This window comes from Stomoxys calcitrans, chromosome 1, assembly GCF_963082655.1.
Source record: "Stomoxys calcitrans chromosome 1, idStoCalc2.1, whole genome shotgun sequence".
Lineage (NCBI taxonomy): Eukaryota > Metazoa > Arthropoda > Insecta > Diptera > Muscidae > Stomoxys > Stomoxys calcitrans.
This window is the reverse complement of record NC_081552.1, coordinates 265,515,482-265,532,861: the sequence shown is the minus strand read 5'-3', so window position 1 is coordinate 265,532,861 and position 17,380 is coordinate 265,515,482. Positions and strand designations below refer to the sequence as shown.

The 17,380-nt window shown below is 40.5% G+C and overlaps 1 protein-coding gene across 6 annotated transcripts in view; it reads right to left on the bottom strand.

Moving 5' to 3' along the window:
- The window catches only part of LOC106091469 (RNA-binding protein Musashi homolog Rbp6), a 1,151,181-nt gene that overhangs the window by 461,909 nt on the left and 671,892 nt on the right, over positions 1-17,380 (bottom strand). For all 6 annotated transcript variants that reach the window (XM_059360540.1, XM_059360539.1, XM_059360543.1 and 3 more), the window contains one exon: positions 16,565-16,657. In XM_059360540.1, the coding sequence (XP_059216523.1) occupies positions 16,565-16,657 (93 nt within the window). The remainder of the gene's footprint in view (positions 1-16,564; positions 16,658-17,380) is intronic.

The window sequence follows — 17,380 nt, the reverse complement described above, 5'->3', positions numbered from 1 at the left end:
ATCCTTTACTCAGGTTCAATTATTCATTCAAAAATCGAAGCTTTTTTTCCTAAGCAATTTATCACCCACCATTGTTGCGCCTATGCATATGCAATTCACAAGCCAGCTTTGCCAAACCAAACACCACACACAAACACTGGCACTAAAGACCTCCTATGGTGAAGCAAAAGAAAAACTATCGGCATTAGCTGTTAAAACAACAACGAAACCACAAAATTTAACTAAAATGAAGATAGCTCAAAAAAAAAGTGAAGGGGGGGAGGAAAAAAAAGAGCGGGCCAACACCAGACTAGACCAGTGGAGTGGACTAGAAGAGAACGAAGGCATGCCAACAAAAAATCCAATGATTGGATTTAGCCCTACAGTAACAACGTGTATTAAATATCAGTATCGTTAGCAGACAAGGATCAGCTTCTGCTCTTATTGCGCTATCCTCCAGCACCATGTCATGGCCATTCCTTGTGTTTCCTTTTCCTTCTTCTTTCTGTGCTATATTCCTGGTAGTAATATGTCAAAGTGTAATTTGTTCCCCACCAAAGCCATAGGAGATAACAAAAGCAGCCGATTGGCAAAGCCATAAGGAGGGGAAAAATATGCAAAAGAAATTCCCTGCAAATACCAGACGTTTACAAGATAATTAATGTATGAATGCAGTTTTTTCTTTCTCGTGAGCCTTTCAAAGGATTTCACAAGATTTACTATTTTTTGGTTTTCTTTTGCCTTTCTCCTGCATTTTCGTTATCCTTGTTTGCACATCACTCTTTGTTTTTGATAGTCGTTTGTTTTTTTTTTCTTAGGTTTTTTTTTTGGGGTAGCACGATGAGCGCAAAACTTATTAGCTGCACTTTGGCGTCTAAGTGATAAATTAGTTTTTAAAGTAATTAATGATGGACGTGATGGCTAGGAACAAGAAACACAAAACCAAGTCAAGAAATGCTGCCTTAAACAGAAGGCCCAGGCAAAATTTTTTCTCAGCCATGGCCTGATAAGCATAAATCGTCCTTTCTCTTCAGCCACATCTCCATAGTCAGTGGTATTGCATGGAGCCATAAACTTGCTCAGGCCATGCTGGTGGATAGATAGAGACAAAAATTTAATAACTTTATGATGTGGAAATGCAAAATCATAATTTGTACAAGAAAATGCAATAAGGAACTGCTTTCTAGTAGCCATAACAATGAGAACTTTCGGCATTAATTTAAGAGTAAACATTTTTAGAAGAAATATGCCTTAAAGATCGAGTATCGTCCGTCTGTCAATAGCAGAGCTTTGAACTCGGGGTCGAAGAACATATCTGGAATCAGAGTGCGAATCAAAGTTGAGCAAAACTTGGCTTCACTTTCCGACTGAGACTTCAAAATTTCGACACAAAACTTAATAAAGCCTTAAAATAGGTTTATTTGACAGTTCTATTAAGGAAATCTGTCAAATAAACCTATAACAAATCTATATTAAGTTTTGTGAATACTGCAGTAACATTCCCATGAACATTCCCTTAAGGAACCGGTTTTACTTCTCTCATATCAATGAGTGCAGTACCATGAAAATCTTAAACCTCAATGATAAGAGGCCTACTTTTGATAGACGAGTCCGAACGGCAAAAATGCCGCATAGCGATCTCACTTGGTAGAGAAGTTGTAACGTGGCAGGATACCCCTCAAATGTAGCCGGCAGTAAGATTTGCGCTCTAGGGGCTGAAGAAGTAAAATAGGGAGATCGGTTTATAGGGGAGCTGTATTAGGCCATAAACCGATTCATGCCATATTCGACACGTATGTTAAAGGTCATGAGAGAAGCCGTTGTACAAAATTTCAGCCAAATCGGATAATAATTGCGCCCTCTGGTGGCTCAAGAAGTCAAGACCCCAGATCGGTTTATATGGCAGCTATATCAGGTTATAGGCCGATTTAAACTATTTTTAGTACAGTTATTGAAAATCACAACAAAACACCTCATGCAAATCATTCACCCAAATCGGATAATAATTGTGCCCTCTAGAGGCTAAAGAAGTCAAGACCCCAGATCGGTTGATATGGCAGCTATATCAGGTCATGGATCGATTTGAACTATTCTTAGAACAGTTGTTGGAGGTCATAACGAAACACGTCATGCAATATTACAGCTTAATCTGATAATAATTGCGCTTCCTAGTGGCTCAAGAAGTCAAGATCCCAGATCGGTTTATATGGCAGATATATCAGGCTATAGTCCGATTTGAACTATTTCTAGCACAGTTATTGAAAGTCATAAAAAAACACCTCATGCAAAATTTCAGCCAAATAGGACAATAATTGCGACCTCTAGTGGCTCAAGAAGTCAAGACCCCAGATCGGTTTTTATGGCAGCTATATCACTTTATGGACCGATTTGAACCATTCTTAGTACAGTGGTTGGGGGTCACAACAAAACACTTCATGCAAAATTTCGGCTAAATCGGATAATAATTGCGCCCTCTAGTGGCGCAAGAAGTCAAGACCCCAGATCGGTTTATATGGCAGCTAAGTCAAACCATGGACCGATTTAAACCATACTTGGCAAAGTTGTTGAAAATCATAACAAAACACTTCATGCAAAATTTCAGCCAAATTGGATAATAATTGCGCCCTCTAGTGGCGCAAGAAGTCAAGACCCAATATTGGTTTATATGGCAGCTATATCAGGTTAAGGACCGATTTGAACCATTCCTAGTACAGACCCATAAAAGCCACATTTATTATCCGATTTTGCTGAAATTTGGGACAGTGAGTTGTGTTGGCCTTTCGACATCTCTCTTCAATTTGGTTCAGATCGGTCCAGATTAAGATATAGCTGCCGTATAGACCGATTTCTCGATTTAAAGATGTGGGCCCATAATAGGGGCATTTATTGTTAGATGTCGCCGAAATTTAGGACAGTGAGTTGTGTAAGGCCCTTCGACAATCTTCTTCAATAGGGCCCAGATCGGTCCAAATTAAGATATAGCTGCCATATAGACCGATCTCTCGATTTAAGGTTTTGGACCCATAAAAGGCGCATTTATTAACCGATGCCGCCAAAATTTGGAACAGTGGGTTGTGTTAGGCCGTTCGCCATTTTTCTGCAATTTGGTTCAGATCGGTTCAGATTAGGATATAGTTGCCATATAGACCGATCTCTCGATTTAAAGTTGTGGGCCCATAATAAAGGCATTTATTGTTCGATGTTGCCGAAATTTAGGACAGTGAGTTGTGTAAGGCCCTTCGACAATCTTCTTCAATAGGGCCCAGATCGGTCCAAATTAAGATATAGCTGCCATATAGACCGATCTCTCGATTTAAGGTTTTGGACCCATAAAAGGCGCATTTATTAACCGATGCCGCCGAAATTTGGAACAGTGGGTTGTGTTAGGCCTTTCGACATTTTTCTGCAATTTGGTTCAGATCGGTCCAGATTTGGATATAGCTGCCATATAGACCGATCTCTCGATTTAAGGCTTTGGGTCCATAAAAGGCGCATTTATTAACCGATGCCGCCGACAGTGGACTGTGTTAGGCACTTCGACATTCTTCTTTAATTTGGTTGAGATCGGTTCAGATTTGGATATAACTGCCATATAGACCGATCCCCCGATTTAAGGTTTTGAACCCATAAAAAGCGCATTTATTGTCCGATGTTGCCGAAATTTTGGTACAGTGAGTAACGTTAAACCCCTTGACATACTTCTGCAATATGGTACAGATCGGTCCAGATTTGGATATAGCTGTCATATAGACCGATCTCTCGATTTAAGGTTTTGGGACCATAAAAGGCGCATTTAATATCCGATGTCGCCGAAATTTGGGACAGTGAGTTATGTTAGGCTCTTCGACGTCTTTCTTCAATTTGGCACAGATCGGTCTAGATTTGGATATAGCTGCCATATAGACCGATCTCTCGATTTAAAGTTTTGGGCCCATAAAAGGCGCATTTATAGTCCGATGTCGCCGAAATTTGGGACAATGAGTTGTGTTAGGCCCTTCGACAATCTTCTACAATTTGGCCCAGATCAGTCCAGATTTGGATATAGCTGTCATATAGAACGATCTTGGGTCTTGACTTCTTGAGCCTCTAGAGGTCGCAATTCTCGTCTGATTTAAATGAAATTTTGCACATAGTGTTTTGATACCACTTCCAACTACTATGTTTAGTATGATTCAAATCGATTTAAAACCTGATATAGCTGCCATAGAAACCGATCTGAAATCTCGACTTCTTGGGCCTCTAGAGAAACGATCAATAGCTTGATACAGCTGCCTACAAGGCGCAATTCTTATCCGAATGAACTGAAATTTTACACAATGACTTCTACAATGTTCAGCATTCATTTATGGTCGGATCGGACTAAAACTTGATATAGCTCCAATAGTAAAACAGTTCTTATTCAATATTCTTTGTTTGCCTAAAAAGAGATACCGCGCATAGAACTCGACAAATGCGATCCATGGTGGAGGGTATATAAGATTCGGTCCGGCCGAACTTTGCACGCTCCTACTTGTTATCTTTTCCCTATGGAAGTTTTTCGAATTTGGTATTCAACCTCTGTTGACCCCCATACAGATGATGCTAGTAAACAATTATCACTTAATTGTTTCCAATAGTAATCAAAGTGAGTATACTGTCTGGCGAACTCTGTATAAGATTAAATGCTCGCATATGCCCTCAAAACTTTACATTATTCAATTATTTTTATTTTTATTGATAATTGCCTTACAAAATACATGCACATATAGATGAAATTGAATTTGCCAATATTTTATTATTATACGTAATGAACATAAGCTTCCCCCCTGGGGAGCTGTAAAAGGGATAAAGGCTATGATGCATACATGCATTATGGCATGTCTAAGTGAATATCTAAGGATGATAATAAAAGACGATTTGTTGTTATTCTTGTTTGTGTTCTAAATGCATGTTTTGTCAACTGTTGTAGTTCCACATTTACCACTCCGCACACTCAAATCTCAATCGAAAGTTTCCTTCCGTTCATTTTGCTTAGCACACAAATCATATACAATGGAAAAATTACTTTGTTACATTTATAAATACAACAAGGACATTTTTTGTATTATCATGTTGCCATCATCAGCACACGATGGAGGCAAGGAGGCAAGGGGATAAGAAAAATATAAAAAAAGAAATCCTCATTGGTTTGTTATTTTGATTATTTGCCTTTGTTTGAGTTGGTATACTTACATGTCTCTATGTGTGTGTGTGTGTGTGTGTGTGCGTATATGGTTGTAGAAATCGAAATGCAATGCCGTTTCTCTTGTCAAGATTAAATTTGATTATATATTGATCAAACAATGTTCCCTGGAATCGCAAAAGGGTTGAACAAAGCCACCAAACAACCCACCATCCACTCGCATTTCACCTACAAACAAGCAAAAATCCCTTCGGATGCATGACTGCCATCCATGCATTACAATTGGAGAATTGTAACACTCAACGTAACAAGAATAGTCAAAATTATTGCTACTGTTTATGATACAAACCAACACAAACGCCCAAACATTCATCTACTCGCACATAAAGAACATGAGTTATAAAGTCTGTACACTAAGAAAAACAAGTAAAAGAGTGCTAAGTTGGACAGGGCCGAATCTTATATACCCTCCAACATTGATCGCATTTGTCGAGTTCTATGCGCGGTATCTCTTTTTGGTCAAACAAAGGATAAAATAAAAGAATTGCTATGCTAATTGAATTGAGCGTTGGAGACCATAGTAGAAGTCTATGTGTAAAATTTTAGCGAAATAGAATAAGAATTGGGCCATTTAGGGGCTCAAAAAGTAAAATAGGGAGATCGGTTTAGAGGGGAGCTGTATCAGGCTGAAGATCTATTCAGACCATATTTGACACGTATATTGAAGGTCTTGGGAGAAGCTGTTGTACAAAATTTCAGCCAAAACGGATAATAATTGCGCCCTCTAGTGGCTCAAGAAGTCATGTCCGTCCATCCAACCGTCCGTCTGTCCAACCGTCCGTCCGTCCGTCTGTCCGTCTGTCCATCTGTCCGTCCGTCTGTCCGTCCGTCCGTCCGTCTGTCTGTCCGTCCGTCTGTCCTTCCGTCCGTCTGTCCGTCCGTCCGTCCGTCCGTCCGTCTGTCCGTCCGTCTGTCCGTCCGTCCGTCCGTCTGTCCGTCCGTCTGTCCGTCCGTCTGTCCGTCCGTCTGTCCGTCCGTCTGTCCGTCCGTCTGTCCGTCCGTCTGTCCGTCCGTCTGTCCGTCCGTCTGTCCGTCCGTCTGTCCGTCCGTCTGTCCGTCCGTCTGTCCGTCCGTCTGTCCGTCTGTCCGTCCGTCTGTCCGTCCATCCGACCGTCCGTCTGTCCGTCCGTCTATCCGTCCGTCTGTCCCTCCATCCGACCGTCCTTCCGTCTAGCTTCAAATTTTGCACAAATACTTCTTATTAGTGTAGGTCTGTTGGGATTGTTAATGGGCCATATCGGTCCATGTTTTGATATAGCTGCCATATAAACCCATCTTGAATCTTGACTTCTTCAGCCACTAGAGGGCGCAGTCCAATCAATAACTTCATATAGTTGCCATATAAACCTATCTTGGGTCTTAATATCTTGAGCCTCTAGAGGGCGCAGTCCTTATTTGATTGCAATGGGATTGTGCACGAAGTATTTTGTTATGACTTTTAACAACTGTGCTAAGTTAGGTTCAAATCGGTCAGTAACTTGATATAACTGCCATATAAACCCATCTTGAATCTGGACTTCTTCAGCAACTAGAGGGCGCATTTTTTCCCGATCGGAATGAAAATTTGCACGACGTGTTTTGTTGTAATATCAAACAACTATGCTAAGTATAGTTCAAATCGGTCAATAACCTGGTATAGCTGCCATATAAACCGATCTGGGGTCTTTTTTCAGCCACTAGAGAGCGCATTTTTTCCCGATCGGAATGAAAATTTGCACGACGTATTTAGTTACCATATTCAACAACTGTGTCAAGTATTGTTCAAATCGATCCATAACTTGATATAGCTGTCATATAAACCGATTTGCGGACTTGATTTCTTGAGCCTCTAGAGGGCGCAATTCTTATCCGATTGGGACGAAATTTTGCACGACGTGTTTCGCTATGACTTCCACCAACAGTGCTAAATTAGGTTCAATGTGGTCGGTAACCTGATATGGCTGCCATATAAACCGGTTTTGAATTTTGACTTCTTGAGCCACTAGAGGGCGCAATTTTAATCCGATTGGAATATGCCATATAGACCGATCTCTCGGTTTTAGGTTTTGGGGTATAAAAAGCGCATTTATTGTCCCATGTCGCCGCAATTTGGTACAGTGAATTGTGTTAGGCCGTTTGACATGATTCGTTAATTTGGCTTAGAACGGTCCAGATTTGGATATAGCTGCTATATAGACCGTACCTCCGAATTAGGGTCTTAGGCCCATAAAAGCCGCAATTATTATCCGATTTTGCTGAAATTTAAGACAGTGAGTTGTGTTAGGCCCTTCGACAACCCTCGTCAATTTGGCTCAGATCGTTCTCGATTTAAGGTTGTAAGCCCATAAAAGGCGCATTTATTGTCCAATGTCGCCGAAATTTGGGACATTAGGTTGTTTTAGGCTCTTTAAGATCCTTTGTTAATTTGGCCCAAATCGGTTCAGATTTGGATATAGCTGCCATATAGACCGATCCCTCGATATAAGGATTTGGGCCCATAAAAGGCGCATTTATTGTCCGATGTCGCCGAAATTTGGGACAGTGAGTTATGTTGAGCCCCTGGACATACTTTTGCATTATGGGACAGATCGGTTCAGATTTGGATATAGCTGCCATATAGACCGATCTCTCGGTTTTAGGTTTTGGGGCCATTAAAAGCTCATTTATTTCCTCAGTGTATAGTATTATTGCTTAGATTCAATTGTACTACCTGCAAGGCAAATATATAAATGGTCTGTATCCCTTGGGCCTACACAAACATATTTGAGAAAATTTCCAATGCCATGCAATGAGTCTGACTCTTGCCACAAAGCAAGGAAACTCGTTTTATGTGCAAGTCTTAAAACAATAAACACTGGTAACAGGCCCTACAAAACACCCATTTAATCTTGTCGTTATTCGTAAACGTCAACAGCTGCAACAAAGCTTTTGTAAAAATCAATTCTTCCAGCTCATATACATTTTCATCATTAGAAAATAAGTCAGAGTTTTGTGAGTAATCCATCCCACCCACTTTTCATTCATTCTTTAGACGGAGTTCATGCCAAATTTTGCATTTATCGATAGTCTCCCATTGCCATAGGCATTTGAAATATCTGGTAAATCATTTTGCTTCCAATTAAGCTGTCCATCAAGCAACGATACATTTGATTCATCGATTACTATGCAACCTGAGTTTGCTTCAAAGTTGCACATCAAACAATAAATCAATTCTTTTGCAACAGTTTAATTGCTGGGAAAAGTAAATGTCTCACAAAAATCCTTTTGTAACTTCAATAAAAAATAGTTTTACCACAGATTGATTATTTCTATTGCAATATTTTTTGGTAGTCCATGATCTATTGATCGGGTTATAGGGCACCTTAGTGCCGTTTAGTTTTCACTTAATGTCAGTTTTACTCTTTCCTTTGGCGTACATCATTACGGTTGCTCTTATTGTGTGTTTAAGCAGGAGCTGCATTTTCATTTTGGTATAATTCGATAAATGTTTATTGTATTTGTATTTGCTAAGTGTGTTGTATTTGTGCTTGCTTGCATTTTGGTTCGCAAATTCCTTACAAATACAATCACCAATATGACACACTTACACAATGGAAGGGCGAATGGGAAATAGTGCTACGAATGTCATGGAATGCATTCAGGACATTTCACATTATTTTGGGACTTAAATGTTACACGAAACTCCTAGCAGCGTGGGTAGTGTAATAAGTTTTCGAATGATTTCCGATGAAAAAAACAAGTAAGACTGGGCTAAAGTTGGGCCTACGACGCTGAACGCCCGGGTTCCAATCCTGGCGAGTTCATCAGAGAAAAACATTTATCAACGGTGGTTTTCCCTGCTAAAGCTGGCAACATTTGTGAGGTACTAGGCATCTAAAAACTTTTCTCCAAAGACGTGTCGCACTGCGGCACGCCGTTCGGACTCAGCTATAACAAGTAAGAAGGCGTTAAGTTCGGCCGGGCCGAACTTTGGATACCCAACACCTCGAGTATATATGCAAACCAACTTTCGTCATAATCCGGTGAAAAATGCATACACTATGCCCCCATAGCATCTTTATCGAAATATGGTCCAAATTGGACAAAATTCGACAATGGTCTAATAAGTAAAAGTCATTGTTCAATTTTGTTGAATAAAATATTGGTCATTTTGGTAGCCATATCCAAATATAGACCGATCTGAACCATACACGACACAGATGTCGAAAAGCCTAACATAAGTCACTGTGTAAAATTTGAGGGAAATAGGATTATAAATGAACCTTTTATGGGGCCAAGACTTAAATCGAGATATCGGTCTATATGGCAGCTATATCCAAATCCGCACCGATTTGGGCCAAGTTGCAGAAAAATGTCGAAGAACCTTACATGCACCTTTTATGGGCTCAAAACCTTAAATCGAGAAATCGTTCTATATGGCAGCTATATCCAAATCTGTACCGATCTGGGTCAAATTGAAAGAGGATGTCGAAGGGATTAATACAACTCACTCTCCCAAATATTGGCAAAATTAGACAATAAATGCACCTTTTATGGGCTCAAGACCTTACATCGAGAGATTGGTCTATATGGCAGCTATATCCAAATCTGAACCGATCTGTGAAATAATGCAGAAGTATGTCGAGAGGCTTAACACAACTCACTGTCCCATATTTTGACGATATCGGACAATAAGTGCGCCTTTTATGGGTCCAAAGCCTTAAATCGAAGGATCGGTCTATATGGCAGCTATATCCAAATCTGGACCGATCTAGGCCAAATTGAAGAAGGATATAGAAGGTCCTAACGGAACTCACTATCCTAAATTTCAGCGACATCGGATTATAAATGCGCCTTTTATGGTTCCAAAAGCTTAAATCGAGAGATCGGTCTATATCGCAGCTATATCCAAATCTGGACCGATCTGTCCAATGTTGTAGAAGTATGTCGAGGGGCTTCACGTAACTCACTGTCCCAAATTTCGACGATATCGGACAATATGTGCGCCTTTTATGGGTCCAAAGTCTTAAATCGAGAGATCGGTCTATATGGCAGCTATATCCAAATCTTTATCGATCTATGCAATATTGACGAAAGATGTTTAAGGGCCTACCAAAACTCACTGTCACAAATTTCAGCAAAATCGGTTAATAAATGTGGCTTTTATGGGCCTAAGACCCTAAATCGGCGGATTGGTCTATATGGCAGCTATATCCAAATATGAACCGATCTGGTCCAAATTGACGAAGGATGTCGAAGGGCCTAACACAACCCACTGTCCCGAATTTCAGCAAGATCGGCTAATAAATGTGGCTTTTATGGACCTAAGACCCTAAATCGGAATATCGGTCTATATGGCAGCTATATCCAAATCTGAACCGATCTGGTCCAAATTGACGAAGGATGTCGAAGGGCCTAACACAACCCACTGTCTCCAATTTTAACAAAATTGGATAAGAAATGTGGCTTTTATGGGCCTAAGTCCCTAAATCAGCGGATCGGTCTATATAGGGGCTATATCAAGATATAGTCCGATATAGCCCATCTTCGAACTTGAACTGCCTATGGTCAAAGAAAGAATCTGTGCAAAATTTCAGCTCAATATCTCTATTTTTAAAAACTATGGCGTGATTTCAACAGACAGACGGACGGACATGGCTAGATTGTCTTGGATTTTTACGCTGATCAAGAATATATGGACTTTACAGGGTCGTAAATGGATATTTCGAGGTATTGCAAACGGAATGACAAAATGAATATACCCCATCCTTCGGTGGTAGGTATAAAAATTACGATGTAAATGCAATATTAGTTGAAATCGGATGAGCATATAGATGGGAGCTGAATCTGAACCAATTTTTTTTTTTTTCAATTGGCTTCGTTTTCCGGCCAAAAAAGATGCCTATGCCAAATTTGAAGACGATTGGATGAAAACTGCCATATGTACTTTTAACCGATGAATTCGGTACAGTGAGTTCTGTTAGATTCTTACATGGCCTTTCTGAATAAGTTGGTGATCGGTTTATGTTTAGATATAGCTGTTATGGGTTCATAACTAATGCTGACATGTGGTTAATATGTATACCCGAGGTGGTGGGTATCCAATGTTCGTCCTGGCCGATCTTGGTGCCTTTTTACTTGTTGTTCTCTTGCGTTATGCCAATTATGACTTGTTACTTTAAGCTAACTAGGTACATTTCCCTTTTCGCTTTTTATTTTCAAATCACATCTTGCCTTTTGGAAAGTCAAGCCAAAACTTTGGCTTGTCCTCCACGATGTCGTGTCGAAATGAGCTCAACTTGCAAACATTTGAACATTGTTATAGTTTTTATGAAATACTCGTAGAAGAATGCAGGAGAAGCAAATGCTGGTACACAAAGCACATACATCAATATTGCCACTAGCAATTGAACACAGCCATTGTTGAACATTGCATGCCTTTGCATTTTCATTCTTCCCTTTTGGTCAATACACGGCCCACTTTGTGAGTTTCCCCTCAATCCCAGAGCCCCTCAATCAGGCCGTTGCAATGGCACCCCATTGCAGTTGGTGGTGTGTCTTTATTTTATGCAAAAGTAATATGCATTAGAAACATTCGACATGCGACCACACACACACACGCACACACAATCTCAGGCATGCATATGTACATGCCACCAATACATAGAATTCCTTTTCAAGAAATGCAAATGTATATGCATTGTACATGTGTGCCTATGTATGTATGCGAAACAATGTATTGTCAAGAAGTCAATCAAATTATTTATGAACACACATTCTCTGTGAGACATACAAACTTTCAATCACACACCCACACACACTTATTTATTCACCCCAATAGAAGAGGAATGAATACAGTCACCATCTCAATGACAAAGGAGATGATGTTAATGATGATGATGATGATGATGGTGATGATAACGATGGCTATGTGAATGATGAAGCAGTAGAATACATAGAAGTGGCACTGGCATTTGAAGTGGAATAAAACCCTGCCAAAGCAACAAAACGACTTTTAATAGACTCTAGAAGACCTTCTTTCTCGGCATCAATATACTCGTACTTGCTGGCACTTCACTTTGCTACCACAAAGAAACTTTTGCTAGTTTATCAATTCAATTGAATTCTGCTCAGATCAATTGGACTTTGTTTGAGGCGACTATCTATATGCTCTTATGAAGCCACCGCTTGTGAAATAGAACTCAAGGGACAATTTTGACATAGTTTATGACCAAGACTTGAATGGGAAAGTTGGAGTAATATGCAATGGGTTTTTGTCTTGTTGTAATTCAATGGCTTGTGGCTGTTGAAATGTAGCTTGGGCTTTCTTGTATTAAAGTGTGTGGTATTTGGAAAGATTTGGGAATATTCTACAAGAAAAAAAAAAATCAGATGAAATTTTCCATAAAAAATCTAATTTTGACAAAAGTTAAGTATTGATGATATTCTGTTAAATATTGATGAAGTGATTTGCACGCCACTTCAATGGGTGACCACCATAAATGAGCTATTACGGATGCTGACAGAGGAGGGATTTGAACCCGTCTAAGGGGTAAGGAACCGAGACTTCAATAAGAAGACTTCGATATCTGACAAAGTAAAATACTTAGGAGTGATCTTGGACGGGAAACTGAGTTGGATATGTCACATTCAGGAGCCTACTGAGAAGGCTCACAGATGTTGGGCACTATCTAACGAGCCGGAGGCCACCGTAGAGCAGAGGTTAGCATGTCCGCCTATGACGCTGAACGCCTGCGTTCGAATCCTGGCGAGACCATCAGAAAAAATTTTCAGCCGTGGTTTTCCGCTCCTAATGTTGGCAACATTTGTGAGGTACTATGCCATGTAAAACTTCTCTCCAAAGAAGTGTCGCACTGCGGCACGACGTTCGGACTCGGCTTTAAAAAGGAGGCCCCTTATCATTGAGCTTAAACTTAAATCGGACTGCACTCATTGATATGTGAGAAGTTTGCCCTTGTTCCTTAGTAGAATGTTCATGGGCAAAATTTGCAAATTATTTGTAACAAGCCGTTGGCTCGAAATGGAGCCTGAATCCTAGGTTGGATTGGCTCTACAGGAGCGTGATTAGACCAATACTTTCTTATGCCTCAGAAGTTTGGTGGACTGCTATGGACCATACAACAGTTTCAGAGAACATGTTGTCTTAGCATAGCCGGAGACGATGAGGACCACGCCCACTAGGGGACTGGAGACTATTCTAGATATCCGACCCATTGACATACAGATTAAGTGTGAGGCAGCCACTGCGGCTATGAGACTTATGAGGCGATGGGAGAATGGATTAAGGATGGGAGCAGCTCATACCAGCGCGGTATAATCGAGGCGACGATAGGAAACCTGGAAGGAAGTAGAGAGGTTTCCGATCGAATACCTGAGATGAACCCTGGAAGTCATGTTGGAGGCACTGCCTCCATCGGCACTGCTGCCATCGGCACTGCTGCCATCGGCACTGCTGCCATCGGCACTGCTGCCATCGGCACTGCTGCCATCGGCACTGCTGCCATCGGCATCGGCACTGCTGCCATCGGCATCGGCACTGCTGCCATCGGCATCGGCACTGCTGCCATCGGCATCGGCACTGCTGCCATCAACACAATCTTGGATTGACGGCACCCTAGTATTGCCATATGGAAGATCATGTTACACAAATGGATTCAAGCTAGAGGACAGAGTGGGCCTGGAGGTCTACATTGAGAACCCAGAGACTGAGGTCTGTTTGAGACTGCCTGACCATAATACGGTCCTGCAGGGGGAGATCCGGGCGATCAAGGAATGCGTGAAGTGGTGTGGCGCTAACGCTAGGACGTCGAATGTGAACATCTTTACCGACAGTAAAAATGCCATAAGAGCAATAACAACCAGGACGGTAAGATCACGAACAGTCCAGGCAGTGTAAAAAGGAGATTAACGCCTTCTCTGGGGATGGCAAAATCCGCATCGTTTGGGTGTTGGGCCATAATGGAGAAAGGGAATATGAAAGGGCAAACGATTTGGCGGTGAAGGCCAGAGGACTGCCGTCAATAAACTTGGTTAAGCCGAAGCCTTTCGGGTCAACGCAGTCCGTGTTAAGGGAGTGGGCGACGAATGCGCATAAAACATTGTGGAACAGCGAAACGGTGGGTAGGACGGCGAAAATTTATTATTACTGAAAGGAAGCAAAAAGGAGGTCAATATAGCTTTTGGTGTCGATATAGACGATATAGACATATCCGTCCGTCTGTGCGTTAAAATCACTCTACAGTCTTTAGAAAAAGAGATATTGTGCTGAAACTTTGCACAGATTCTTTTTTTTTGTCCATAAGCAGGTTAAGTTCGAAGATGGGATAAATCGGACTATATCTTCATATAGCCCCATATAGACCGATCCACCGATTTAGGGTCCTAGGCCCATAAAAACCACATTTATTAGCCGATTTTGTTGAAATTGAGGGAAGTGAGTTTTGTTAGGCCCATGAACATCCCTCTTTAATTTGGTCCAGATCGGTCCAGATTTGGATATAGCTGCCATGTAGACCGATCCGCCGATTTAGCGAATAAGGCCCATAAAAGCCATATTTATTATCCGATTTTGCTGAAAATTGGAACAGTGAGTTGAGATAGACCAGTCTATATCCCTCTTTAATTTGGCCCAAATCGGTTCAACTTTAGATATAGCTGCCATATAGACCGATCCGCCTATTTTGGGTCTTAGGCCCATAAAAGCCACATTTATTATCCACATTCGGTGAAATTTGGAACGGAGAGTTATGTTAGGCCCCTGGACGTCCATCTTCAATTTTGCCCAAATCGGTTGAGATTGGGATATAGCTGCCATATAGACCGATCTCTCGATTTAAGGTTTAGGGCCCATACAAGGCACATTTATTGTCCGATGTCGCCGAAATTTGGGACAGTAAGTTGTGTTAAACCCTATGACATCCTTCTTCAATTTGGGCCAGATCGGTTCAGATTTGGATATAGCTGCCATATAGACCGATTTCTCGATTTAAGGTTTTAGGGCCATAAAAGGTGCATTTATTAACCGATTTCGCCAAAATTTTTGACATTGAGTTAGGATAAACCTTTCGATATTCTTTTTCAGTTTGGTTCAGATCGGTCCAGATTTGCATATAGCTATCATATAGACCGATATCTGGATTTATAGTCTTGGTCCCACAAAAGGCGCATTTATAATCCGATTTCACTGAAATTTGACACAGTGATATATGTTAGGCTGTTCGACATCCGTGTCGTATATGGTCCAGATCGGTTTATTTTAAGATATAGCTACTAAAAAGATCAAAATTTTGTTATACGCTATTGAACAATGACTTGTTCTTATTAGTATTTGGTCCAAATCGGAACATATTTCGATATAGCTGCTATGGGGCATAAGGTATGCATATTTCATCGGATTTTGACGAAAGGTGGTTTACATATATACCCGAAATGATGGGTATCCAAAGTTCGGCCCGGCCGAACTTAACGCCTTTTTCACTTGTTCTTTAAACACTTAGAATCATTTCGAGTTTCTTTTCTGACTTTACATCGATTTGATCACCCCAGTGGTTGACAATGCCATATGCAATGTTTTCCTCTTTTCCCCTCCCATCTGCATATCAAATAGAAAAACTGAAAATACCATCACACTATGTGGGACTTTCCAATACATTTTACTCTCTTAGTTTATTATCTTCTTTTCTTTTTTTTGCGTTCGATGTTGCGAGCAACATTCGTATCGATGCAGAGGGGATTCGTTTTTTGCATGTAAATGGCTTTTATGTGTTTGTATGTCAATTTTGGTGTATTTGTCGAACTGTCTGTTAGTCTGAGACATGGGTGTGTGTGGCCTTGTCGTATAAGAAAATTCAATTTGAAGCCATAAATTCATTTTTGTGTTTCATTAGGACACATACATTTATTAAAATGTGTGGCTGTGACTGCTGGGTACTCCAGCGCAAGAGGATATCTTGAGGTATACATGCATCGCTGGCAAGTGTACTTCTGTGTGTGTATCTGTCATGTCAGACGCGCTTGCATGCGAGAGTGCCTGAGTTTGATAAGTCTTTAGAGTAATAAATGTTTTATTGTCATTACTTAAGATGTAAATTTTGAATGTTGCTCCCCTTACTCCTCCAAGGCACCCTCCTCCTACCCATGCATTGCCAATAGCGACAGCACTTCTTACAATCGAATTGTCTTATTTCTGGGGCTATAGTAAAATATTAAATTATTTTGTATTGAACACAGACACGCACAGCCCCACAGGCATAACAACACTGAGTTTATGACTTCTAAAATAAAAGAAATGTCCTGCAACGGAGAATTCAAAAACAAACACAACCACTCACTCAGAACAACAGAATAAGTGCCATGAAGTCATTGTCTTTATGTTCTGTCACTTACCGGACCAAATTGTTCAAAATAGCTTTTGACATCCTCCAGTGTTGTGGGCGCCGATAGGCCACCCACAAATATTTTCTTCGTTCTCGTCACCATCTGCAAAGACAAAAACAAGAAACCAGGAAACCATGAGAGCACGTACTGCCAGCATATGCATGTGTGTGAAATGAAATGTTTGCTGCATGAAATATGTGATCACATGTTTGAGCTGTATAAAATATTTCTTAATGTTGCCTGTGATTTGCCATACTCGCTAGTTAAGAGATTTTTGTTTTTTTTTTTTTTTTTCTGAAACCAAATATAAATTCATGCCAAATGTATGTCATATTACATGCCGTTTATTTTTGCGAAGGATTTTTATGTGAATGCAATGATGGACATTTTTATTCAGTAGAGATTTTTAGTTATTTTTGGAAATATTTTTAATGGATTTCCCATAATGGTGAAACAATGGAATTGAGTACAAACAAGTAACAGCGTGCTAAGTTCGGCCTGGCCGAATCTTATATACCCTGCACCATGGACCGCATTAAGCGAAATCTAATAAGAATTACGAACTTTAGGGGCTGAAGAAGTAAAATAGGGAGAACGGTTTATAGGGGAGCTGCATTAGGCTATAAACCGATTCATGCCATTTTCTACACGTATGTTAAAGGTCATCAGAGAAGTCGTTGTACAAAATTTCAGCTCAATCGGATAATAATTGCGTCCTCTAAAGGCTCAAGAAGTCAAGACCCCAGATAGGTTTATTTGGCAGCTATATTCGTTTATAAACCGGTTTGAACCATTCTCAGTGCAGTTGTTGAAAGCCATAACAAA